The sequence below is a fragment of the Mustela erminea genome, chromosome 5 (assembly GCF_009829155.1).
Source record: "Mustela erminea isolate mMusErm1 chromosome 5, mMusErm1.Pri, whole genome shotgun sequence".
NCBI lineage: Eukaryota > Metazoa > Chordata > Mammalia > Carnivora > Mustelidae > Mustela > Mustela erminea.
This window is the reverse complement of record NC_045618.1, coordinates 64,461,011-64,488,839: the sequence shown is the minus strand read 5'-3', so window position 1 is coordinate 64,488,839 and position 27,829 is coordinate 64,461,011. Positions and strand designations below refer to the sequence as shown.

The 27,829-nt window shown below is 39.6% G+C and overlaps 2 protein-coding genes across 5 annotated transcripts in view; one reads left to right on the top strand and one right to left on the bottom strand.

Moving 5' to 3' along the window:
- Positions 1-27,829, top strand: part of FRMD5 (FERM domain containing 5) — a 310,741-nt gene that overhangs the window by 192,811 nt on the left and 90,101 nt on the right. The window lies entirely within an intron of this gene.
- On the bottom strand, positions 13,922-15,025 carry LOC116590996 (heme oxygenase 2-like). The gene has a single exon (XM_032343547.1). The coding sequence runs from the start codon at positions 14,987-14,989 to the stop codon at positions 14,570-14,572; it is 420 nt and encodes a 139-aa protein (XP_032199438.1). The 5' UTR covers positions 14,990-15,025; the 3' UTR covers positions 13,922-14,569.

Sequence of the window (27,829 nt, the reverse complement as noted above, 5' to 3'; positions counted from 1 at the left end):
TGCCTAGCCAGCTGAATGACCCAGGTGTCCGTGGGGTTCTGCATTTTAACAAGCTATCAGGTGAAGCAAAATATTTTGAGAAGCAAAATTCTACAGTAGTGGTTCTTAAACTCTGACAACACAATAAAAAATTACTTGGAGAGACTTCCAGTTTCCTATTCCAAATGTAAAGAGTTTGGAAGTCATCATCCTGTCCTAACAAGTAAAAATCTGGAAAGACTGAAAACTCAGCAACTCTTCTTGGATCCAAAAGAGAGGAGAGAACATGGGACAAACTACTCCCCCAAGATTAGATAAATAGATGACTACAGGGAGTTGCAGCTCACCAGAGCAGACTCATGAGTGAGTGAACAGAAACTGCCAAGAGAACCAGTGCCAGGGTTGAAAAACCTGAACTATAACTGCTGAATTGCTGGAAGTTTAGTGTGAACAACTATGAGAGTTAAAATCTCCAGAGGAACCCAGTCATAGGAGGACTTCCACAATAATGTGAAATTCGCCACCGGGAGCTCCTCCAGATTCCACAGTAAATATTGGAGAAAAATCCCTTCATGCTTTCTGCAGGGGTAGGGGAAATGTACCATTTTGAACTACACGAGAGGACTCTTTTTCTTCATAAGGCCAAACAAACCCTCAGGAGAACATAGTTAACCAGAGCTTAATCTTCTGGGGGCATTATTAGATACTAACTGGGAGAAGGTAAATAAGCAACCCAGCTCACTTCAGCCATCCTGTCCCACCTAGAGGGGTGAGAAAAGAAAACTGAGAAATACTCCAGTATTTACACAGTCCAGAGGCATAGGCTTATGAAGAGACTACGATCTATTCATTAGACTATAGCACAGCTCCTTTCCCCCCTCACCTTACCACCACATTACTAAAATCCTATTTACAACAGTTTCCTGTACCCAGTACCTCATATCCAGCTATCAAGAAAAATGACAAGGCGTACTGAAAGGCAAAAAGCATGATTTGAAGAGAGAGCAAGCATCAAACCCAGACATAGAAAGGATGATTATCATACTGGGAATTTAAAACAACTATAATTATTATGCTAAGGACACTAATGCATAAAATACACAACATGCAAGAACAGATGGGCAATATAAGCAGAGTAAGAGGAATCCTAGGAAAGAACCAAAAAGAAATGTTAGAGATTAAAAAAACAAACAAACATAACAGGAATGAAGAGTAGCTTTGAAGGGTTTGTTAGCAAACTGGACATGGGTAAGGAAGGATCTCTGAGGGGCTTGAGAATTTTGCAGTAGAAACCTCCAAACTGAAAAGCAAAGAGAAAAAAGGGCTATAAGACAGAATAGACTAACCAAGGACTGTGGGACAACTACAAAAGGTGTAACATATGCACAATAGTAGTGTCAGGGAAGAAGAAAGGAGTAGAAGAAATATTTGAAAGAATAATGACTGAGAAGTTGCCCTAAATTAATGTCAGACACTAAAACACAGATCCAGGAAGCTCAGCAGACACCAAACAGAATAAATGCCTAAAAAACCCTCTACATTTAGCATATCACTTTCAAATTACAGAAAATCCAAGACAAAGAATCCTGAAAAAGGGCAGAGAATAAAAATAAAGATTACGTATAGAGGAACAAAGATAAGAATTATAGCAACTTTTCAGAAACCATGAGAATAAGAAGAGAGTGGAGTAGAAGAAAAAACCCACCAACCTAGATTTCTTAATTCTATGAAATTTTGTTCCAAAGTGAAGAAGTAAAAACTGTCTCAGATAAACAAAAATTGAGGAAACCTGTTTGCCAGTACACTTGCCTTGCAAGAAATGTTTAAAGTTCTTTAGAAGGAAAGTGATATGGATAAGAAATTCAGATCTACATAAAGAAATAAAGACCATCAAAGTAGGAAAAAGCAATGATAAAAAAAAACTTTTCTTTTTCTTATTCTCTTCTTTAAAGATTTTATTTATTTAGTTATTCGTGCACAAGAGAGAGAGTGTGCAAGCACACAAGCAGGCAGAGGGACAGAGGATGAGGGAGAAGCAGACTCCCCACTGAGCAAGGACACTCCCCCTCAATGTAGGGCTTGGTCCCAAGACCGTGAAATCCTGACCTGAGCCAAACGCAGACATTTAACTGACTGAGCCACCCACATGCCCCTATTTTTCTTACTCTTGATTGATTCTGGATTGATCTAACAGGCAACAGTGTATTTGATTGTGTATACTTATTTATAAGTGAAATGAATGACAGCAATGATACAAAAGACAAGAAGGAAGAATTAGGATTATTTTGTTTTATGGTACTACCCAGGAAGTGATATTGTTATTTGAAAGTAGACTTGGATTAATTGTAAATGTTCATTGCAATCTCTAGAGCAACCACTAAGAAAAATAAAAATAGTATAACTGATATCATAAGAAGGAAAGAAAACAGAATTCTATAAAATGTTAAAAGCACAAAAAGCATAGAGTGGAAACAAAAATAGAAACAAAGAACAAAAGCAACAAATAGAAAACAGTAACAAATATGGTAGATATTAATCAAAATATATCAACAATCAGTTTGAACATTAGTGGTCTAAAATGCACCAATTAAAAAATTGTCAGAGTGGATCAGAAAATGATATCCCAAGATATCATATTTACAAGAAGCCCACTTTAAACATGGACACACATATTGGGGGACCTGGATGGCTCAGTTGGTGGAGTGTCTGACTCTTGGTTTTGGCTCAAATTGTGATCTCAGGGTTGTGAGATCAAGCTCCACACTGGGCTCCGTGCTCAGAGCCGAGTCTGCTTGGGATTTGGTCCCCCTCTCCCCTTCCTCTTCTATCCCTCTCTCCACTCACTCTGTCCCTCTCTCAAATAAATAAAAATCTTTAAAAGATAAACTTAATAAATAAATAAATAAAGACATATAGTTTAAAAGTAAATGGATGGAAAAAATATACATGGTAACACAAATCAAAAGAAAGCACGAGTAGCTATATTAAGAGAGAATAGACTTCAAAGTAAAGAAAGTTAGGGATAAAGAAGGGCATTACACAGTGATTAGGGGGCCAGTTTTTCAAAAAGACACAATAATCATTAACATATATATGCACCTAACAGTAGAGTACCAAATTTTATGAGGCAAAAACTAATAGAAGTACGAGGAAACATAGGTAACTCCACAATCATAGTTGGAGACTTTAGCACACTTCTATCAGAAATAGAGAGATCCAGCAGGTAAAGAATCAGTAAGGACATAGTTAACAGTTTATTAATAAACTGAATACAGTGCACAATTATATATTACTTTACCCATCAAAAACATGCACATTCCTCTCCAGCTCACATGGAATATTAATCAAGATAGACCACATTGGGCCATAAAACAGACCCTAAAAGAACAGAAATCATACGGCCTGCTCTCAGAACACAATGGAATCGATCCAGAAATCAGTAAGAGATAGACACAAAATCCCATAATATGTGGAGATTAAACAGCACTTTCTTTCTTTTTCTTTTTCTTTTTTTTTTTTTTTTTTTAAGTAGACTCTATGCCCAACAGGGCTTGAACTCATGACTTCAAGAGCAAGAGTTGCATGCTCTACAGACTTAGCTAGCCAGGCACTCCAAAAAGCACACTTCTAAATAACATCAGGATCAAGGAACTATCCTCAAGAGATTTTTTAAAACATTTTGAATAAATAAAAATGAAAACACAATTTTTCAAAATTTGTGGGATAAAGTGAAATCTGTGCTTAATGGGAGATTTATAGCATTGAATATACTTATGAGATAATAAGAAAGATTAAAATCAATCACCTAAGTTTCCACTTTAGGAAACTAGAATAAAAAGAACAAATTAAGTCCAAAGTAAGCAGAAGAAAAAATAATAATAATATTTAGAATGGAATAAATGGAATTGAAAATAAGAATCAATGGAGAAATCAAAATCAAAACTTGGCTCTTTGAAAAGATTAATAAAATTAGTAAGTTTTTCCTAGGCTAAGAAAAAAAAGGACAAAGACATAGATTAATAATATAAGAAATAAAAGGACATCAGTACAGATCCTTTGGACATTAAAAGGATAATAAATAATACTATTGTGTACTCTGTGTCCACAAATTTGATAACCTAGATGAAATGGATTAATTTCTTAAAAGACACAATTAGCATTAACTCACCCAAGAAGAAAAATAGATAATCAGAATTACCTATATCTATTGAAGAAATTGAATAACTTATAATATTCCAAAACAAAAAGCACCTAGATGAGATAGGTTTACTGGTGAATTCTATCAAACATTTAAGGAAGAAAGTACACTAATTTTCTACAATCTCAGTGGAGTGAAGCAGAAGAAATACTACCTCATTTTATGAGGCCGGCATTACCTTACTACCAAAACAAGACAAAGATATTACGAGAAGAGAAAACTATAAATCAGTCTCTCTTTTTTAAAAGATTTGTTTACTCATTTATTTGAGAGAGAGAGAGTGAGAGTGTGTGTACATTTGTGAACAGGGGGAGGGGCAGAGGGAGAAGGAGAGAAGCAGACTGCCTGCTGAGTGCAGAGCCGGACAGGGGGGCTTGATCTCACAACCCTAAGATCATGACCTGAGCCAAAATAAAGAGTCTGACACCCAGCCGAATGAGCTACCCAGGTGCCCCTAGACCAATATCTCTCTTGAACATAGATGCAAAAACACTAAAAAAAATTAATAAATTGAATCTAACAATGTACAAGAAGAATTATATACCACAGCCAAGTGGGATTTACTCCAGGTATGCAAGGCTGGTTCAACCCTCAAAAATCAATCAGTCCATCACATCAATGGTCTAAAAAAGAAAAATAACATGATTATATAAATAGACACAGAAAACATTTGACAAACTCCAATACCCATTCAAGATAAAAACTCTCAGTAACTAGAAGTAAATAGATCATTGGAATAGAATAGGGAGTTCAGAAATAGATCCACATAGTTATAATCAACTGATCTTTTACAAAGGAGCAAAGGCTGGACAATGGAGTAAAGATTGTCTTTTCAACAAATGGTGCTGGAAAACTACACAGCCACATGCAAAAAAAAAAAATCTAGATACAGACTTTACACCTGTCACAAAAATTAAAATGGATCACAGACCTAAATGTAAAATCTAAACTATAAAACTCCTAGAAGATATCATAGCAGAAAACTTAGATAACCTTGGGTATGGTGACTTTTAGATGAAACACCAAAGGCAAGATCCATGAAAGAAAAAATAAGCTGGACTTCAATAAGTTAGGTTTTATTATTTTTTAAAAATATTTTATTTATTTATTTGAGAGAGAGAGAGAGAGTGAGAGAGAGAACATGAGAGGGGAGAAGGTCAGAGGAGAAGCAGACTCCCATGGAGCTGGGAGCCTGATGTGGGACTTGATCCCAGGACTCCAGGATCATGCCTGAGCCGAAGGCAGTTGCCCAACCAACTGAGCCACCCAGGCGCCTAGGCTGGACTTCATTAAGATGAAAGGCTCTCAAGGGCGAAAATGAACTATTGGGACTTCATCAAGATCAAAAGCTTTTGCACAGCAAAGGAAACAGTTAACAAACCAAAAGACAACCTACAGAATGGGAGAAGATATTTGCAAACAACATATCAGATAAAGGGCTAGTATCCAAAATCTATAAAGAGCTTAGCAAACTCAACATCCAAAGAACAAATAATCCAATCAAGAAATGGGCAGAAGACATGAACAGACATTCCTGCAAAGAAGACATCCAGATGGCCAACAGACACATGAAAAAGTGCTCCACATCACTCGGCATCAGGGAAATACAAATCAAAACCACAATGAGATACCACCTCACACCAGTCAGAATGGCTAAAATTAACAAGTCAGGGAATGACAGATGCTGGCGAGGATGCCGAGAAAGGGGAACCCTCCTACATTGGTGGAAATGCAAGCTGGTGCAACCACTCTGGAAAACAGCATGGAGGTTCTTCAAAAAGTTGAAAATAGAGCTACCCTATGACCCAGCAATCGCACTACTGGGTATTTACCCTAAAGATACAAATGTAGTGATCCGAAGGGGCATGTGCACCCGAATGTTTATAGCAGCAATGTCCACAATAGCCAAACTATGGAAAGAACCTAGATGTCCATCAACAGATGAATGAATAAAGAAGAGGTGATATATATATATATATATATATATATATATATATGATGGAATACTATGCAGCCATCCAAAGAAATGAAACCTTGCCATTTGTAACAACATGGATGGAACTAGAGGGTATTATTCTGAGTGAAATAAGTCAATCTGAGAAAGACAGTTATCATATGATCTCCCTGATATGAGGAAGTGGAGATGCAACATGGGGGGCTTGGGGGATAGGAAAAGAATAAATGAAACAAGATGGGATCGGGAGGGAGACAAACCATAAGAGACTCTTAATGTCACAAAACAAACTGAGGGTGGCAGGGGGGAGGGGGTCGGGAGAGGGTGGTGGGGTTCTGAACATTGGGGAGGGTGTGTGATATGCTGAGTGCTGTGCTGTGAAGTGTGTAAACCTGACGATTCACAGACCTGTACCCTTGGGGCTAATAATACATTATATATTTATTTAAAAATTTTTAAAAAATGAAAGGCTTCTGCCTTGTGACAGAAACTATTAAGAGAGTGAGAAAACAAGCCACACACTAGGAGATAACATTTGTGATATACTTATCAGACATGTCTGATAAAGAACTGTTATTCAAAGTATACAAAGAACTCTTTTTTTTTTTTTTTTAAGATTTTGTTTATTTATTTGACAGAGAGAGAGAGAGAGATCACAAGTAGGCAGAGAGGCAGGCAGAGAGAGGAGGGGAAGCAGGCTCCCTGCTGAACAGACAGCCCAATGTGGGACTTGATCCGAGGACCCTGAGATCATGACCTGAGCTGAAGGCAGAGGCTTTAACTCACTAAGCCACCCAGGCGCCCTATACAAAGAACTCTTAAAACTCAACAATAAAAAACAAACAACTTGATTTTAAAAATGGGCCAAAGGGGCACCTGGCTGGCTCAGTTGGTAAACATGCAGTTCTTGATCTCAGGATTGTGAGTTCAAGCCTTACATTGGGTGTAGAAATTACATTAAAGAAGGAAAAGGGAGAAAAAATGGTCCAAATACCTTAGCAGGTAGCTCACCAAAGTATTATACAGAAAACATAAGTTTGTGAAAAGATACTCTACCTCACATGTCATCAAAGAAATACGAATTAAACCAACATTGAAATACCAGTATACACCTATTACAGTGGCCAAAATCCAGACACTGACAATACCAAATGCTGGTGAGGATGTGAGCAACAGCAAGTCTAATTTATTACTGATGGGGACATAAAATGATACAGCCACTTTGGAAGACATTTTGAGGGCTTCTTACAAAACAAAACAAACTTTCTTACCTCATGATCCAGCAATTGCAATCCTTGGTATTTACCCAAAGGGGTTGAGAAGTTATGTCCACACAAAAACCTGCACTTGGATATTTGTAATAGTTTTGCTCATAATTGCCAAAACTTGAAAGAAACCAAGATGTTCTTCATTAGGCGAGTGGATTAATAAACTGTCGTACATCCAGATAATGGAATACTATTCAGTACTAAGAAGAAATGAGTCAGTAAGTTGTGAAAAGACATGAAAGAAACTTAAATGCATATTATTAAGTGAAAGAAGCCAATCTGAAAAAGCTACATACATACTGTATGATTCCAATGACATGTTAGTCTGGAAAAGGCAAAACCATGGGGACAGTAAAAAGATCAGTGGTTGCTCAGATTTGGGTGGGGGAAGGGAAGAAAAGGCAGAGCACAAAGGATTTTAAGTGCAATGAAAATACTCTGTATGATGCTGCAATGATAGATACATGTCATCATACATTTGCCAAAACCCATAGAATATACAGTACCAATATTGAATCCTAATGTAAACTATGGACAAATGTAGGTGATTATGATTTGTCAATACAGGTTCATCCATTGTAACAAGTATATTGTTCTGGAGAGGGATGTTGGTAACAGGGAAGGTTGTACCTGTGGAGGTGGGGAGAGAAGGTGGTATCTGAGAAATCTCTATACCTTTCTCTTAATTTTTGCTATGAACCTAAACTGCTGTTTAAAAAAAAAAAAAAAAAAGTGGTTAAAAAGATATCAACTGGAGAACTTTAAAAAAAAAAAATGTAGTCCCTACTGAGACTTATTAAATGAAAATCAATAGGAAATTGGTTTAGGAGGCATGGGTATCTTTTAGTCTCCCCTGGTGATTCCATTCTGTAACTAGATCTGGGAACTTTGTATTAGCCGGTAACCATACGTGGGTATTTAAATAAAAATTAAATTAGTCTAAAAATTCAGTTCCGCAGTAGCATTAGTCACATTTCAAGTTGCGTCAAGCCACAGCTGATTAGTGGCTTCTGTGTCAGTGCAGATATAGAACATTTCCATTAATGCAGAAAGTTCTATTGACCAGCACTATAAAATCTCAAACAACTCTCTACAATAAATAACTCCCAAAGGAGAAGTTGTTTTACTTCCAAAACGGTTGCATTCTGTTCTCTTAGTTAAAAACAATCAAATTTGATCGAAAAAGAGGTCATATGATAGTAGTTCTTGTTTTATCTCCGTGTACAGTAATTTTTAGACAATCTTGTTTTCCCATCCTCATAGTAGAATCTTCTGTGATGTTGTGAAAGAATGAACTGCCTGATCAGTGTTGTCCTGTCTTTTTAAGTAGAGATACCTGCCTCAGAAGTTGAAACAAGTTTGTACATGTGGTGGGAAACAAGCTGGAATATTTTTTTGTTAAAAATTAAGTAATCTTGTAATCGTAAGTGGTTTTTTTTTTTCCTTTTAAGAATTCACAATTTCCCCATCAAATAAATAATTGGCCATACTCAGGAATGCCCAGTCCAAATTCCATATTTCTGCTGTAGGGACAATTTTTAAGCAAATCAGATGAAACCAAAATTCACAATCTCCAAATAGACACATGATGAAAGAACAAATTTTGATTGTCGGATTCTGTGGGACTTAATAATGAAGAATATTTGTAATCTCTATTTCTTAATCCAAGTTAATAGCAAAAAGCAAATATTCTATTCTCAGTATTATTTTTAATGGAAGACACCTTATCCTTAAGTAACTTACAGTTTAACGAGCTTCTGTGTCTCTCAGACTTTTGTTGCGAGTTATGGGCAGTCAAGGTTTGGGTTTTGTCTATCACATTTTTTCTCCCTGGAAGAAGGATACAGGGCTAGGACATTGCACTGTTTCAGGAATTACATTGCTGAGCCATCTCCTGAAGAATATTGGAATGTGTCTCAAGTTGAGCAGAACTAATATATAAATGGAGGGCAGAGAATGAGAGAATAGAGAACAGATCAGTGTCCTGTTTAAAAATATCAAGTATTCCCTCACCTGATAATTCTTATTGGTGACAAGATTGTGGATTTCTTATGGCAATGATTGTCTGTGTTGTAGCTCAAGAATTGTCAGTATTGAAGAGAGCACACAAGGTCCATATGTGTCCTCACTATAAATGCCTTGTCCTGGGAGGGTGTTCATAAACGTGTGGTTTGGCAGTGGATTTTTGCAATGAGTATCCATGCTTCAAACCCATGCCAGGGCTCTGGAGCAGCGCCAGTCTGAGTGCACAGAATGCAGCAGCAGAAAGATCTATCCTGGGCACTCAAAGCTGATTTGTATGGATGCACTGATGCCGTGGAAGCTGTGTACATCAGAGCTACCACAGTCCCCATCACAGAGCCTCATGGAAGACAGGGTTGTTCTGCAGCTTTGCTTTCCCATTTGAGTTCTACTCCATAATCTAATGCCCTTTAACTAGAGAGGATCTGGGACAAAGAAAGCCAAAGCTACAAAGCAAAGAACAATTTAAGTACAGTGCTCAGAAATAATTGGCAGCTTAGGGAAAGATAAAGTCCCACAATGGTGGTTAAAAAAAAAAAAGAAATCATAATATTTTAGCTCTGGTGGAGACCTTGAAAGGTTATATAGTCCATCTTCCATTGCCTGTCTCCAAAACTTATATTGTTCCATGGATAAGAACTGATTCTACATTTTAGGACTTTAGGACAGCAGTTTTTGCTTTGGATGGTAGTGTGACTATAAAAATAACCATGCAAGCTGAGACTCTATCATGTGATCTTAGTAATCAATGGAAAAATCACGATACATAAGTGTTTAAAATACTATTCCTCTTGGTTATAAATGTATAGAGAAATGAAAGAACATGGAAAAACTAATGTTGGGATACTATAATTTAAAACCTTAAGAATTAAAATATTTTCTTTCTTTGTATGAAAAAAAAAAAAAAACTTATCCAGAGTAGTTTGAACAATGCTTACTGCCTTCTTGTCCTAGAACTTACAATCCTGGACAAACATCCCCTCTGTGCCTTGGTGAATTGTCACACTCCTTTCTAACTTGGATCAGCTTCCAACATTTTGTCTTTTGTGGTTTCAATGTCTGAAATAGCTCCAGGAGTTCGTTTAGTATGAAGCTTTTTTTGCCAGCATCACTTCCTCTGGGACATTTTCATACTTCTCATCACAGCCACTTTACTCACTTACGTTGATTGGCTTGCCTTCACAAAGTTCCTCTGGTGCGTATCTAGAGCCTCTCAAATAGCAGCAGTGTCCACAGTCCCACAGTTCACTATGTCTTCTAGAACTCTGTTTACTTTCCATTGTTATCACTGTTTGTTTGTTTGCTGCACATTCATCTCTTTGTTGGCCAGTTCCATTTTTTCCATTGTCCATTTTGGGGTTCATCACTGGAAGACAAGGACACAGCCCCACTAGACACTTGGTTGTTCATGTGTGAACTGAATAACAGATCCATAGCAACCAATCTGTAGCAGACTTGGAACGAAGCGATGCGATTTGTCACTGACGATGATGCACATCTGTTATTGACATTATGATTTGCGCAGTGAAGAGTTTGCAGTGAAATTTGCTCCTTATGCAGTTACTCACAGTTACTATGCCATGGCAAGAAATCTGAACTCTGTTCTTGGAGGCCTGGTGTTATTAAACCAAACTGTTGTAACTGAAATTCTTGAGTTTTAGAACCACACAGCGTAAGGAAGGCCTTATTCAATTCCTACATCTAGCCCTAGGTCCAGTGCTAATGTGCTGGTTACTGGTCAGTGTGTCACCCACTCTGACACTTTGGTGTTTTTCTGGTGTTTTTCTTGCCAACTTCACCTCACTCGGATTTCTCATTCTTATCCAGGGGGTACTATATTTAGTCTTTCCCCTTTGGTCTTTATACTGTTGGTTTCCAAGCACTCCTTCCATCTCTAAGATTGGAGTACTGATTGCCCTCCCAAGTTCTCTATCACTTGCAAATTAAATAAACATTTCTCCATTCACTAATGTGAATACTAATTACCCCACAGAATGTCAGTTGCTGATTTCCTCTGAGGATGACCCAGCCTCATTATTATCCTTTGGTCAAACAGTCCAGAGTATTCTGTTAGCTTACGACCAGTGGTTCCAGTTCTGGTTTATCATCAGGACCTTCTGAAGTGCTATCCAAACCACTTCCCAAGCCTTGTAGGGGCCTAGGGTGGGCCCTTACAATGTTTTTTAAAGTTCTTCCTGTAATCAGCTGGGACTGGCCTCTAACATAAACCATGCTTTCCTAGTTCTTAGAAACCTTATAGAATTTTAGAACTGGCAAATGCATTAGAGATCATTTTGTCAGACCTACTCATTTTGTAAATGAGAAGAAAACTGAGACCCAGGGATGCCAGGTGATTTGGCTATGGTCTCATAGTTACAGGCAGAGAGGAGACTAGAAAGACTAGAACCCCGTGATTTCCAAGTTCTGAATCTAGTACTCTTCCTAACTAATTTCCATCATATGGGATGCAATCAGAATCATTGACCATCATTTTCAAGTTCTCCTACAGTGATCTCCCCCCCCCCCCCCGGGCTTAAGTATATCTGTGGATTAACTTTTGAGAAGAGATACTCAAAGAAAATTCTCCATAGCACATGGGACAGAGGTTGTGGTAAGGATTTTGAGGTAATATGTGCTATAGGCCCTGGAAAAGCCCTGGGAGCTCAATTCAGTCCTGTTCTCTTGGTTGCTCTGTGCCTGCTGACTGTTGCCCCAGATGCTGCCCTTATGTGCTTAGGTAACCATTCGAGTTGCACACAGTGCTTGTTCGTGTGACTACACACTGCCTAATGGGAGAGGGAAAAGGGGGACGGAATGGGGTGTGGGACATAGGAGAAAGCAGTGTGCTATTCTGTGAAGCTTTTTTTTTTTATTATTATTTCCATGAGATGTTCTTTTTAAATTTTTAATTCCAGTTAGTTAACATACCGTGTAATATTAGTTTCAGGTGCACAGTGTAGTGGTTGAACACTTTGATCCATCACCCAGCGCTCATCAGAACAAGCTCACTCCTTCATTCCCATCACCTATTTCACCCATCTCTTCCCCCTGTCCTCCCCTCAGGTAACCATCAGTGTGTTCCCTATAATTGAACCTATTCCTTAATTTGTCTCTCTCTCCTCCTCCCCTTTGCTAGTTTGTTTTGTTTCTTAAATTCCACATAGGAGTGAAATCATATGGTATTTGTCTTTCTCTGACTGACTTATATTACTTAGCATTATGTTGTCTAGCTCCATCCAGGTCATAGCGAATGACAAGATTTCATTCTCTTTTATGGCTGAATAACAGACCACATCTTCTTATCCATTCATCAATCAATAGCTCCTTCCATAACTTGGCTATTGTAAATAATATTGCTATAAACATAAAGTTGTGCATATCCCTTCAAATCAGCGTTTTTGTATCTTTTGGGTAAATACCCAGGAGTGTGACTGCTGGGTCATAGGGTAGTTCTATTTTTTACTTATTCTGGAACCTCTATACTGTTTTTTAGAGCGGCTGCATGAGTTTGCATTCCTACAAACAGTGCAAAAATTTTCCCCTTTCTCCGCATCCTCACCAACATTTGTTGTTTCCTGTGTTGTTAATTTTAGCCATTCCGACAGGTGTTGAGGTATTTTTATATGCAATATATGATCTATTCTGGGGAAGATTCTACGTGCATTTGCAAAGAATGTCTATCCTGCTGTTTTAGGATGGAATGTTCTGACTATATTTGTTAAACCCATCTAGTCTAGTGTGTCATTCAAAGCCACTGTTTCCTTGTTTATTTTCTGTTCAGATGATCTATCCATTGATATAAGTGGGTTGTTAAGGTCCCCTACTATTGTACAATTATTGATTAATTCCTTTGTTTGTTATTAACTGTTTTACGTATTTGGGTACTACTATGTTAGGTGCATAAATATTTGTAATTGTTATATGTTCTAGTTGGATTGTCCCCTTAATTTTTTATTATATAGAATCTTTCTTTGTCTCTTGTTACCATCTTTGTTTTAGAGTCCCTGCCCTTGGCATGTGGGGTAGGTCATGTGGAGTGGGTGTCTTTATGATAATCACCTGTGACTCACAAAGAATAACCAGCCCCTAAAAAGGAAGTAAGCCATGGAAGGTGTTATCATTAGATATGTTAAAAGGATTTAAGTTCCCTGGTTATCTTTCTATAAAAGACCAACCCTATAGGCCCTCATTAACAACCCTACTGGGACCTCTCTCACCCTTGAGAGCTTTTTCTGTATCTTCACTTAATAAACTTCTATTGCTTTACACACACACACACCCCAAAAGAGTCTATTCTGTATGATACAAGTTTCTACTCCGACTTTCTTTTGACTTACGTTAGCTTGATAGATGTTTCTCCATCCCCTCTCTTTCAATCTATTGGTGTATTTAGGACTCATATGAGTCTCTTATAGGCAGTATATAGATGGATCTTGTTTTTTTTTTTTTTTTTTTTTTTTTTTTTTTTTTTTAGCGTCTGGCCTTTATTGGTTGCTTGTCTTCTCAAAACCAGCATTTAAAAAAAGTCACCTGAGGTGGTAGCTTAGTCACCGGTGGAGGTGGGGGCAGGCCAGTGGTCACTTGGGAGGAGGGCGCCAATGTGGTATGATGGTTCCTTCACATGTAGTACCAGGCCAGGAAGCCAGCAACCAGAGCCACACCAGCGGCCAGAATGAACTGCAGGCTGGGCTTACTCAGCACCGCCAGGGCTGTTTGGAAGGGGCAGCTGCTGCCCTCCAGGGCACCTCTGTCTGGTTTAGCAGCATAGTACGGGCATTTGCGCACATCTCCTTTCCCATCGTGCACGGGGAGCCCATCCTCCCGGGTCTCCCTGGCCAACACGGAGCCAGCCTGGTCCAGTTCATTGAATATCTGCATGTTGTACTCAAAGGCCCTGTTGGCCTCCTCCACAATCCTCTCTTTGGTCTTCAGGTTCAGGTCCAAGGCATTCATTCTGGCCCGGTACAACTGCTTGAACTGTTGTGCATTGTCCACATTCTCAAACAGATAGAACTGGGTCCCTTCTCCTGTGCTGGGAAGTTTCAGGGCCCGCTGGGCCACCTTCTTCAGCACTTGTCCCCCTGAGAGGTCCCCCATATAGCGGGTGTAGGCATGGGCCACCAGTAGCTCTGGCTCATTCTGCCCCACCTAATGGATCCGTTCCACGTACTTTTGGGCAGCCTCAGAACACCGCACCTTCTCCTCCCAGTCCTCACCAAAGAAATACTCCATGTCCTTGGTCAGTGCCTCCTTCCGGTGTAGCTCCATGGGGAAGTACAAGGGGGCAACGGCTGGGTGGTCCTTGTTGCGCTCCATTTCCTCCTCGAGGGCTGAATATGTGAAGTAAAGTGCAGTAGTGGCCAGCTTAAACAGTTCCTTCCTGATGTTGCCTTTCAAGAAGTCCTTGACAAATTGGGTGTTTTCTGCCCGGTCATGTGCTTCCTTGGTCCCTTCCTTCAGGAGCTCAGAGAGGTCGGCCATCTTGGTGTGGTTTTCTTTTTCTGAGGCCCCGGAGCTCTTTTTCTCCGACTCATCCACCCCCTCTGAAGTCTCCAGTTCTGCTGACATCGTTGCTGAGTGTGATTGCTGCTGCGCTCACTCTTCTGGTCCCGCCTCCTGTCCGCTCGGCCGTCAGTCAGTCGCCGCGCTCGCGCGTCCGCCAGCGACTCCCTGAAGTGCCGCGGCCGCCGCCTGGATCTTGTTTTTTTATCCATTCTGTCATACTGTGTCTTTTGATTGGAGCATTTAGCCATTTACATTCAAAGTTATTATTGATGGATGTTTTTATTGTCATTTTATCATTTGTTTTGTGGTTATTTCTGAAGACTTTCTCTATCCTTTCTTGTCTTTCTGTCTTTCATGGTTTGCTGATTTGCTTTATATATTTGGACATGTTTGGATTTCTTTCTCTTTATCCTTTGCATATTTATTAGCGGGTTTTGATGTATGGTTACCATTAGGTTTGTGTATAATGTCTTCTGCACATAGCAGTCTATATTAAGTTGATGGTTGTTTAAGTGTAAACCCATTCTTTACTCCTGTCCTCCCCATGATTTAGGTATATGTTTTCACATTTTATAGCTTTTTGTTTTGTGAGTTTCTTGACTGATTTTTTTTTTTTTTACAGAAATACTCATTTTTTGCTTTTATGTTTCCTACCTTCATATTGTCATTTTTGGTCTTTCCTTTCCACTTGGAGAGTCCCCTTAATATTTCTTGCAGGGCTGGTGTAGTAGTCATGAACTCCTTTAGTTTTTGTTTGTCTTGGAAACTCTTTATCTCTCTCTACTGTGAATGATATAGCCTTGCTAGATAAGAGTATTCCTGGTTGCAGTTTTTCCCATTCAACATTTTGAAGAGAAAAATTTTTTAAAAGTAAGCTCTATATGCAACATGAGGCTTGAACTCATAACCCTGAAATTGAGAGTCACATGCTCTATCAACTAAACCAGCCAGGTACCCCCAACCTTCCATTCAGCACTTTGAATATATCATGCTACTCCCTCTGGCTTGGAAAGTTGATGCTAAAAAATCACCTGCTAGCCTTATGGGGTTTCCCTTGTATTTTACTGTTTTCTTTTGTCTTGCTGCTTTAAAAATATTTTTTCAGGGCGCCTGGGTGGCTCATTTGGTTAAGCCTCTGCCTTTGGCTCAGGTCATAATCTCAGAGTCCTGGGATTGAGCCCTGCATTGGGCTCCCTACTCAGTGGGGAGGCTGCTTCCTCCTCTCTCTCTGCCTGCCTCTCTGCCTACTTGTGATCTCTGTCTGTCAAATAAATGAATAAAATCTTTAAAAAATAAAATAAAATAAAAATATTTTTTCTTTATCACTCTATATTTTGCCAATTTAATTACAATATGCCTTGGTGTATATCTGCTTTTGTTGAGATTTTTCTTGCCTCCTGGATTTAGTATATGTTTCCTTCCCAGATTAGGGAAATTTTCTGCTATTATTTTATCAAACAAATTTTCTGCCCTCTTTTCTCTCTCTGCCATCTTCTGGGATTCCTATAATATGAAATTACATTTGATAGAGTCTCTGAGTTCCCTAAGTCTATTCTCATTTTGCATAATTCTTTTCTTTCTCTTTTGTTCAGTTTGATAATTTTCTATTACTCCATCTTCTAGGTCACTAATTCATTCCTCTGCATTTTCTATCCCGCTCTTCATTGCATCAGGTGTGCTTGTAATCTCACTTACTGCACTCTTCATCTCTAATTGGTTCTTTTTTTAAATCTCAGTGTTAAGGCTGTCACTGATGTCTTCCACTCTTTTCTCAAGTCTAGTGAGTATCCTTATAATCATTGTTTTAAATACTCCATCAGATTGGGGCACCTGGGTGGCTTATTTGATTAGGCATCCAGCTCTTGATTTTGGTTCAGGTCATGATCTCAGGGACATGAGATCAAGCCCTGCCTCAGGCTCCATGCTTAGTGGGGAATCTGCTTGAGATTCTCTCCCTCTACCTCTGCCTTCCCCCATTCATGCACTTTCTCCTTCTTTCTCTCTCTCTTAAATAAATAAATAATCTTTTAAAAAGTATAAATACTCCATCAGGTATGTTACGTATATCTGTTTACCTCGATTTTCTGGCCTTGGCTTTTTTTTTTTTTTTTTTTCCCCATTTGGGATAAATTTCTGTCTTCTTATTTTGTCTGTCTCTGTGCCTGTTTCTCTGTGTTGGAAAAGTCAGTTCTGTCTTCTGTTCTTGAGGGTAATGGCTTTATGAAGGAAAGGTCCCGTAGTGCTCTGCAGTATAGTATGCCCTGTTCCCAAGGTCCTGGTGCTTCCAGGAGTATCTCCAATGTGTGCTGTGTGCGTTCTGCTGTTGTGTCCTGGCTGCTTTATTCTTCAGGCTAGTTATCTGCAGAGGCACTGTTTTCCTCTTTTGAACAGTGTTTGGTCTCTGGCCTGAATGTGGTGTGTTTTAAAAATGTGTGTTCTGGTCTTCTTGTGAAGTGAGACCCGTCACCACCACCACCCAGAACCAAGGTTCCACAAAACTCCCTAGTTGGGAGATGTGGTGTGAGTAGGGATTTGGGCCAGTCTTCTGGGGGAGAGGGCCCCCATATTGAACCTGAGGCAAGCATGACTGGGAGAGGTGGTTCCACCAGAGCATGGGAGGGCAGGGCTTGGCATAAGCATGTTAGGTAGTGAGGGTCAGAACTACGCTGATTCCCACAGGTGGTTTTGTGCTTATGCTGAGGGGTGAGGGAGGGAAATGGCACCAGCTAGTCCCTTTGGTCCTAGAGGGGCCTCTCTGTGAACACTGTGTCTCTGGGATGCACTCTGAGATGAGCAACTAACCTCCCCACTCTGTGTCCCAGATGCTCTTAAGATCACTGTTCCCACACTGTATGTCTGTGGGTTGTTTCCCTGCCTTCTCTCCAAGAGTAGTGAAATGCCCCCCAGGCTCTACTCACCTATGCCTGCTGACCTTCAAAACTCCAGCCTTTAAGCCCCACTGACTACAAGAACTCATGAAGTTCAGGCCCTCTCGCTTTCCATACCAGTTGCTATGAGGATTCTTTTTCCCCATGTACTCCCCTGTGTGCTAGTCTGTCTCTTGTCCTTCTCTGTGACCAGATTCCCTCACTACCAGAGTGGCCACAATCCATTTCTCCCAAATCGCATCTCAGCACTCCCTACCTTCTTTGAGGTAGCCTCTTCTTTACCTTTAATTGTAGAGTTTGTTCTGTCAGTCTTCAAGTCAATTTCTGGGGTATTTAGGATGATTTGATGGTTATCTAGTTGTATCTATGGAACAGAGTGAGCGTAGGGTTTTCCTACTCTGCTACCATCTTCCAAGTCCACACCTCCATGACATAGTTTTACAACTTAACTACAATTCTAGCTTTCAGGTTTGCTGACAGAGGAAAATGAGTCTGTCTGTAATTCTGAGAGGAAAACTAAAGAGTGGGGCATATATCCTTTTGATATGTTGTATGAGTTCATGAAAAATGAATGAGGAATGCTGAATATTGTGTTCACACAGTAAATGTTTACTTACTGAGCCTGACATAAAAAAAGAAAACAAAAAACAGAATTTGTCTACCTCCTAATCTTCCTGAGATCACCTGTCACAGGCAACAGTGTTTGAAATGCTAATGTGTCTTGTGGCTATTTTAATGAAGGAGGAGCTGCATAAGCCTGGGAAGCTGGGATCCAGGGACTTCCTTCTAAATTATCCTCACCTTGTCTTAGGTACATGCTGCCCCACACTTGTGGTCTCCCATGAGGCTCCAGAAGATGAAAGATAGTATTTCACAGAATCATGGCATTTTAGAGCTGAAAGAGCCCCTCTGTTTCAAATCCAAATTCTTCTTTTTCTCCCCTGAAACTCAAAATGAATAACAAATTTAGTTACACAACTCATTTAAGGCTAGACTTAGACAAGAGAGCAGGTTTCTGGATTCCCAGGCCAGTGTGGTTTTTGACTATACCATATTGCACCTAGAAACATGTTCAGACTTCTTTAAATGAAGTATGAAATCCTAGCGATTTGGCAGTTGTGAATAGTGGTCACTGTGACAGAATTTTGGAAGAGATAGGATGGCATTGTTACAGCTGATTGGGGAAAACCAGATCAATACCTTTCTATTGAAAAGAATATGGAATTTGAAATTTGTTACCAGGTAGCTGGAATTGAGACAATGAATGGCTAGGGAGAAACCTGAGTTTCTTGCCTAAAGCCATCGGCCAGAAGGGACTGTCTATTCTGTGGACAAATCCACTCAGTGGCCAGGAAATGGGGCACAGAATTGGGTGCCCTAAAGACATTGGGTGAATAAAGAGTCATCCTTGAAAAATCAGAGTCCTAATCTGAACCACACCTAGAGTTGGGGCCAAATTTATACTACTTGTAAAGTGCAGAAGCCCCAAGCCAAGATATCTAGTATGAAAACTGGTCTAAAGACTAGAAAAAACAAAACAAAACAAAACAAAAAAACCCCCAAAACAAACAACCTATCCTCACAGCCTCTCTATTCAGGTAACTTCTGAAATCAGGACACCAGAAGGAGTCTTTTAAAGGCAGCTCTCCCTGGACAAGTGCTCACAGAAAACAACAACAAAACCATTTGCAGATAGAAGAACCAAGATCCTGTAGATAATAGAGCAATCAGAAAGGAATTTTATTTTTTTTTAAGATTTTATTCATTTATTTGACAGACAGAGATCACAAGTAGGCAGAGAGGCAGGCAGAGAGAGAGAGAGAGGGAAGCAGGCTCCCCACTGAGAAGAGATCCTGATGTGGGGCTCGACCCCAGGACCCTGAGATCATGACCTGAGCTGAGGGCAGAGGCTTTAACCCACTGAGCCACCCAGGCACCCCTCTGAAAGGAATTTTAAAGTAAGTCTGCTTTAAATGTTCAAGACCTCTTGAGCCTTTAAGAAGAAAGAAGAAAGAAGTCTTACATGAATAGGATATTAAAAAGGATGGTCTTCATTATCCAGCTGATTCTCTGCAGGGATTTACCTCAAACATAATGTTTCTGAGGCTGATTTTATAGGCAAATCATAGACTTGAGCCTAATGAGTGGTCCTTGATATAGTGACTTTCCCCATTTTAAATAGTTTTTGTCTTTTCCTAGCTTTATCAGAAGTAATGAATAAATACAATTCAGCTTCTAAAATCGCAACGAATTCCCCTGAGAATGGATTTCCTGTACAGGCTGCCATTGTCATTGCATGGTCCTTATCGGAATTGGCTCTCCAGTGTCATTTCCTCCATGTCCCTGGTATGTTTCATCTCTGATTTATCCAGACATTCCTGTCTTAGCCATTACTATAGACCTATGCTATGAAGGTTAAAGTGGCAGGCTATCCCTGCCTTTTACATGATTCAAGTTTTCTGAAAATTCTTTTAAGAGATGAAGACAGTCCTATCTGGACTAGAGACTGGAGACATAAAGAATTATCCATGAGTACCTTTCTTAGTAGCGTTCTCTTTTTAAAAGATTTACAGGCCCTATGAAGAAGATGTAGAAAAAGTCCCATTACTGATTTAAGTTAAGATTTGCCCTAAAGACTAGGACAGAAACATACAGAAAGCATCTGTTTTGGTTATGTTCAGTTGCATCCATTCCCTCCTTAAAAAAACAAGGAGGTTTGGGACGCCTGGGTGGCTCAGTGGGTTAAGCCGCTGCCTTCGGCTCAGGTCATAATCTCAGGCTCCTGGGATCGAGTCCCGCATCGGGCTCTCTGCTCAGCAGGGAGCAGCCTGCTTCCTCCTCTCTCTCTCTCTCTGCCTGCCTCTCTGCCTACTTGTGATCTCTCTCTGTCAAATAAATAAATAAAATCTTTAAAAAAAAAAACAAGGAGGTTTGAAAAATAAACTTTGGGAAATTAAGTTTGCAAGTGAATCTTTTTTTTCCTTTTTTTCTTTTTGAAATTAGTTTTACCTTACCAAGTAAAGTTCATTCAGGAAACATACTAGAAGTCTATTGTAAGATAATAATTTTCTTTTTCTTTTCCGTTTTTTCTTTTCTGTTTTCTTTCTTTAAAAAACTCCACTTAAGTGGCGCCTGGGTGGCTCAGTGGGTTAAAGCCTCTGCCTTCGGCTCAGGTCATGATCCCAGTGTGCTGGGATCGAGCCCCGCATCGGGCTCTCTGCTCAGCAGGGAGTCTGCTTCCCCCTCTCTCTTTGCCTATTTGTGATATCTCTCTCTCTCTCTCTCTCTCTCTCTCTGTCAAATAAATAAAATCTTTGAAAAGAAAAAAAAAATTGAGTCCTCCAAAAACAAAGCAAGGAATTGCTGGCAGTTTCCCTGTATATAGGACCAGGAGTTCTCCTCCCCCAACCCCATTCTGTGAATCCTATGCAATCCTCAGTAGTCTTGTCTTAGATAATCCACAGTCTGCATGCTATATGTGGACACCTGCAGTTTTCTGTCATTTTCTAGTCCATGACTTTCCCTAAGCAGAGACCAATTCAGTCTCAATTTGGTATTTTTAGCTGGTCCCTTGTTCAAGAGTTACAAAGTGGTATCTATCAGATACTTTCTTCCTAACATTTAGTGAGAACTAGGTTAATATTACCAGGTTTTCCCAGAAGTGATGCCTTTCCAGAAACTAAGATATCCTCTGGTGCTTCTTTTTCATTTTCTCCACAGAAAAAAGAGTAATAGGTGGGGGCGTGGAGGGTATGTCAAAAGCTGTAGCATTCTGACTTCATTCTACATAGAAGCATTTAATTTTTCTCTAAGTAAAAGCTTTTCTTCACTACTTTAAAATTCTATGCTTTCTTTAATCAGATTAATTATGTGGCATTTTATAAAGTTCTCTGGCTTCCTTATCAGTTATCTTTTCTACTATTGTAAGATATTTTTCTTTCTTGTCTAGAATACAAAATGATTCTTAGACCTCACCCAATCTTACTGTTAATGACTGATACTTATTAAAGCTTGGTGGTTCCGGATGGGACACCTGGGTGGCTCAGTTGGTTGGACGACTGCCTTCGGCTCAGGTCATGATCCCGGAGTCCCGGGATCGAGTCCCGCATCGGGCTCCCAGCTCCACAGGGAGTCTGCTTCTCTCTCTGACCTTCTCCTCGCTCATGTTCTCTCTCACTGTCTCTCTCTCAAATAAATAAATAAATAAATAAATCTTAAAAAAAAAAAAAAAAAAAAGCTTGGTGGTTCTATTTCTACAAAGAAAGAGAATGTGTTTTTCTCCCTATCTTCTCTAGAGAAAAATTCTTAGACAATCCCTATCTCAGTAAATGGGTCTTATATCTACCCAGTGATCCTCCTTCCTGTTCATTACCCCTCGTGGTTCTTGCATTACCAATTCCTATCTATTTTACTTCCTAAACAATCATCAAATCCATTCACTTATCTCTTGAAGGGCCATTGAAAGAGCCTCTGAATTAGACTCCTTCCCACAATCTTACGCCCTTCTGATCATTCACAGTCTGACCCTGCCACTCCTTTGCTTAAAAACTCTTCATGGCTTATTTTGCTCTTAGGATAACATTTTACATATTTTTTTCCCAGTGTTCCAAAATCCATTGTTTATGTACCATACCCAGTGCTCCATGCAATATGTGCGCTCCTTGTCTCCAGGGCTCTGCACCGTTTGACCTTCTCTTCCCCGCATTCCACATCTGGCCCACTCTGCACTCAACTATCGGGCTCTTCCAGTTCCTTGAATGTGTCTCATTGCTTTCTGATTCAAGGACTTTGCAAATCTCTTTTTTATCTGTCTAGAGGGCTCTTCCCTCCACCCCACTTTCACTTAGGTATCTTCTCTACTTGCCTCACATTAGAGCACTTCCTCAGAAGCCTTCCCAAAACCCCAGGCTAGGTCAGATCTCCCTCATTATTGCTCTCCTATTGTCCCCACCATTTATTTTCCTTTATAATACTTACATAGTGGATCTGAGGATTTGTAGACTTGTGGATTATTATTGCGAATTCAAAGACAGCAGCGGTTATACTACTTTGCTTATTGTTCTAATCTGCAGCCACAAGCACAGCACAAGCAGGTGCTCAGTAAATGTTTTTGAAGAAATAAATAAATGCCTCTTACATATAGCATAGGATAAATACAAGAAAATGAGCACTGTCTGCAACCCACTGTGCCTGGCCAGGATCAGCTCCAGCCTTAGCTTTACTGAACCTCTCTCTTCCTTTAAAATAGCATATATTTTCAGGCTCCTAGGCTGCTTCCAACTGGGACCTAGTCTAAAGCTCAAGAAGATTCTGATTTGTGATGTATGGCTTGGGTGTTTATATTTTCCGTGATTACTTTTTTTCATATATAAGGGTAAAAATTGCCAAGAGACTAGACAATCTGAATGGAAAGATGGAGCAGCACAAGCCAAGGAGTACTGAGAGTCAGGACCAGATTATAATTAAAATCAGAGGCAAGAAAACATTTAAAGGACCCTATAAACTTCAGTGGTGTCCAAAAAAGCATTAGGAAGTGAATAGGGAGACAATAAAGACTTAATGGTGAACCGGAAGAGATAGAGATAATGAGTTATTTTCCCTAATGCTAACTTTTCCTAAAGAGGGACACATTTGTTTTTCCAATAGCAGTGATCTAAAGGTTATCTCTTATACCCAACTAGAATTGTCCATTTTCTGAAGGACTTCTGCAAGAATGGAAGGGAGAATTCCCTATTATAGGAGCTGAGATAGTTGAGGTCCTAGTTATACTTAAGCGGAGGCGGGTTTTATTGACTTAGAGAAGCACTTAAGTGTTAAGTGTAGTGAATTAGCTTTGATTTTTTTTTGGAAACATACTTTGTAGGGTTTGAATACCTTATTAAAAGCAATCTGATATTACATGAAAAGAGTAAACAAGCATCTTGGGAAATCATGCTTATAACCAATTAAATTTATAGACTAGTATTTCAGAGTGGCAACGGAAGGAATTCAAATGGAACATCTGGGATTCTGAGCAGTGCCTTGGAGTGGGAATTCAACGATAATCTGACATCTTCTGGTTTCTTTACCCTAAATACTCTTTTCTCCAACTGGAGATTGATATTGTCCTTCAAGTCCTGATTTTCAAATCATTGCCTAACACCTGTGTTATTGTTGAATAAGAGATCTGCTGCCTTATCCCACTATTGGACCATCTGGGACATTTTCCAGGCTTACCTGACATTTGTAAAGAACAGTAAGTAAGAATGAGCAGAGATCAGCCCAAATTCTTAGTGAAACAGAAAATATACAGAAATATTCAGAGCATCTCCACTAATGCCTTGTGATAATCCATTTGGACTTTCTGGACTGGAGAGGAGGAAGTCATCCAGTAGTTATGTGTATCACTGCCGACGTTTCTTCTGGTCATTAAAGATGGTGATTTACCCCCCTGCCTCAATCCATGGAGAGTAAACTATTTTGAATCTGAAAGAATGCTGTCTCTTTTTAGCCTGGAAAACTGAGTTCAAGTCCCATTCTTTTGCCTCAACAATTGACCGAGTGTTCTACTCCTGCTCTTGGGGATCAAATTCAAATCATTATGGGCCAGTATTTACCTATAAAAGCCCAGGGCTATGGGAGCTGAATGAACAAGCGATGGGAAGGAAATTGAAGCCCTTGTATAAGTAGTTTCTATAGTGGCAAATGATAGAGTGTATTGCCCTCAAAAGCAAAGGCTTATTTATTGGCTGTTTGGAGAAGAGATTCCATCTTCCTTTATATACAAAAAGTCCATGTTATTAAATAGAGTGAGGTATAAAGAGCTTGTTGTTTTAAAGGTAAGAAAAGTTGACATATGGCTTTTTTTTTTTTTTAAGATTTATTTATTTATTTATTTGACAGAGAAATCACAAGTAGTCGGAGAGGCAGGCAGAGAGAGAGAGGGAAGCAGGCTCCCTGCTGAGCAGAGAGCCCGATGCGGGACTTGATCCCAGGACCCTGAGATCATGACCTGAGCCGAAGGCAGCGGCTCAACCCACTGAGCCACCCAGGCGCCCCAAGTTGACATATGTTTTATCTAAAAACCAAGCACAGTTTTAAAAAACTTTTTATTATAAAACAACTTTTGTTGGACTGAATGTTTGTGTGTTCCCCAAAATTTGTATGTTGAAGCCTTAATCCCCAGTATGAGGGTATTTGAGGGTGGGGTCTTTGGGGGGTAATTAGGTCATGAGGGTGGAACCTTCATAAATAGGATTAGTGCCCTTATAAGAAGAGAAACAGAGAGATCATCTCTCTCTCTTTTTAAAAAAATTTTTATCTTATTTGTTTAGTGTTCCAAGATTCATTGTTTATGCACCACACCCAGTACTCCATGTAATATGTGCCCTCCTTAATACCTACTACCAGGCTCACCCATCCCCTCAACCCCCTCCCTTCCAAAACCCTCAATTTGTTTCTCAGAGTCCATAGTCTCTTAAGGTTCATCTCCCCCTCCAGTTTCCCCCAGTTCCTTTTCCTTTCCTTCTCCTGATGTCCTCCATGTTATTCCTTATGCTCCACAAGTAAGTGAAGCCATATGATAATTGACTTTCTCTGCTTGACTTAGTTCACTCAGCATAATCTCCTCCAGACCTATCCATGTTGATACAAAAGTTGGGTATTCATCCTTTCTGATGGAGGTGTAATATTCCATTGTATATGTGGACCATATCTTCTTTATCCATTCGTCTATTGAAGGGCATCTTGGCTCTTTCCACAGTTTGGTGATTATGGCCATTGCTGCTATGAAAATTGGGGTACATGTGGCCCTTCTTTTCACTACATCTGTATCTTTGGGGTAAATACTCAATAGTGCAATTGCAGGGTTATAGGGTAGCTCTATTTTTAATTTCTTATTTTTAAAAAAAATTTATTTATTTGACAGAGAGAGATATATCACAAGTAGGCAGAGAGGCAGGCAAAGAGAGAGGCGGAAGCAGGCCCCGTGCTGAGCAGAGAGCCTGACTCGGGGCTCGATCCCAGGACCCTGAGATCATGACCTGAACTAGAGACAGAGGCTTAACTCACTGAGCCACCCAGGCACCCCTATTTTTAATTTCTTAAGGAATCTCCACACTGTTTTCCAAAGTGGCTGCACCAACTTGCATTCCCACCAACTGTGTAAGAGGGTTCCCCTTTCTCCACATCCTTTCCAACACTTGTTGTTTACTGTCTTGTTGATTTTGGCCATTCTAACTGATGTAAGGTGGTATCTCAATGTGGTTTTGATTTGAATTTCCCTGATGGCCAATGATGATGAACATTTTTTCATGTGTCTGTTAATCATTTGTATGTCTTCTTTGGAGAAATGTCTTTTCATGTCTTCTGCCCATTTTTTGATGCAATTATCTGTTTTGGGGGTGTTGAGTTTGAGGAGTCCTTTATAGATCATGGATATCAGCACTTTGTCTGTAGTGTCATTTGTGAATATCTTCTCCTATTCCATGGGTTGCCTCTTTGTTTTGTTGACTATTTCCTTTGCTGTGCAGAAGCTTTTTCTTGATGAAGTCCCAAAAGTTCATTTTCACTTTTGTTTCTTTTGCCTTTGGAGAACATACTGCCTATGTTCTCCTCTAGGATTTTGATGGATTCCTGCCTCACTTTGAGGTCTTTTATCCATTTTGAGTTTATCTTTGTGTATGGTGTAAGAGAATAGTTGAGCTTCATTCTTCTATCCATAGTTGTCCAATTTTCCCAGCACCATTTATTGAAGAGACCTTTTTTCACTGGACATTTTTTTCTGCTTTGTTGAAGATTTTTGACCATATAGTTACAGGTCCATATCTGGACTCTCTACTCTGTTTCACTGGTTTTTGTCTGTTTTTCTGCCAGTACCGTGCTGTCTTGATGATCACAGTTTTGTAGTAAAGCTTGAAATCAAGCAATGTGATGCCCCCAGATTTGTTTTTCTTTTTCAACATTTCCTTAGCAATTTGGGGCCTTTTCTGGTTCCATACAAATTTTAGGATTGTTTGTTCCAGCACTTTGAAAAATGCCAGTGGAATTTTGATCAGGATGGCATTGAAAGTATAGATTGCTCTGGGCAGTATAGACATTTTCTCTCCCATATAAGGACACAGCAGGAATACAACCATCTATAAGCCAGTAAGAGGGCTCTCACCAGAACCCAACTGTCCTAGTGCCCTTGTCTCCAATTTCCCAGCCTCCAGAACTGAAATATAAATCTGTGTTGTTCAGGCCACCCAGTCTATAGTAATTTGTTATAGCAGCCTGCACTGAAACAGTCACCTAGATAATGAAATAGAATTTTGCCACCCAGTTCACAAGCCCCATCTATATGCTCCAGCATAATTGTAGCCCTTTCCCTTTCCCTGATTAGTAATTACTACTCTGACTTTTATACAAATCACTTTCTTGCATTTTTCTTTTTATAATTTTATCACAAAATGTGCATTCCTAGAAACCATAGTTTAGTCTTGTCCATTTTTCTTAGTGCATTTTAAATCACTCAGTCCTAATTAACTTATGATTCTTCAGGGACAAACTATTGTATAAAAGAGGGCATACCTGAAGTCCACTTATCTTTTCCATTGTAGTAAAGGCATTTGTGGATGGGAACACGTTACCCTTATTCTTGAAATTCATGGGGAATAACCTGCGTGGTTTGCTTTTCTTACTTGCATGGACATCTTAAGGGCATCCCCAATATGTATGAGTCACTATCTCTAAAAAAAAAAGGGAGAGAAAGAAAAGGAACAGCACTGAAGAAGAAAAGCTTACGGGACAAGAGAATATATCTTCAGCTATACATTAGGAAGGGTGGCAGTGTGAGGACAGGAGAAAAAGAGGCAAGAGAGATAGTGTTACACCCTACAAGCTCTCAATCTGCTTAAATTCTCTGAATTCTAGGAAACATCAATCTTTCAGAAAGAGTAAATGGCAGATGAAAGATAGGATGAGGAGTCAGGATCTGGTCATGGCAAACATTTCCTTACCCCATCTAAAAGGGAGATTATCAGAAGAAATTATGGAG

Excerpts from the sequence above, each read along its gene's own strand:
- LOC116590996 (XM_032343547.1), bottom strand. The coding sequence starts at position 14,989 with ATGTCAGCAGAACTGGAGACTTCAGAGGGGGTGGATGAGTCGGAGAAA.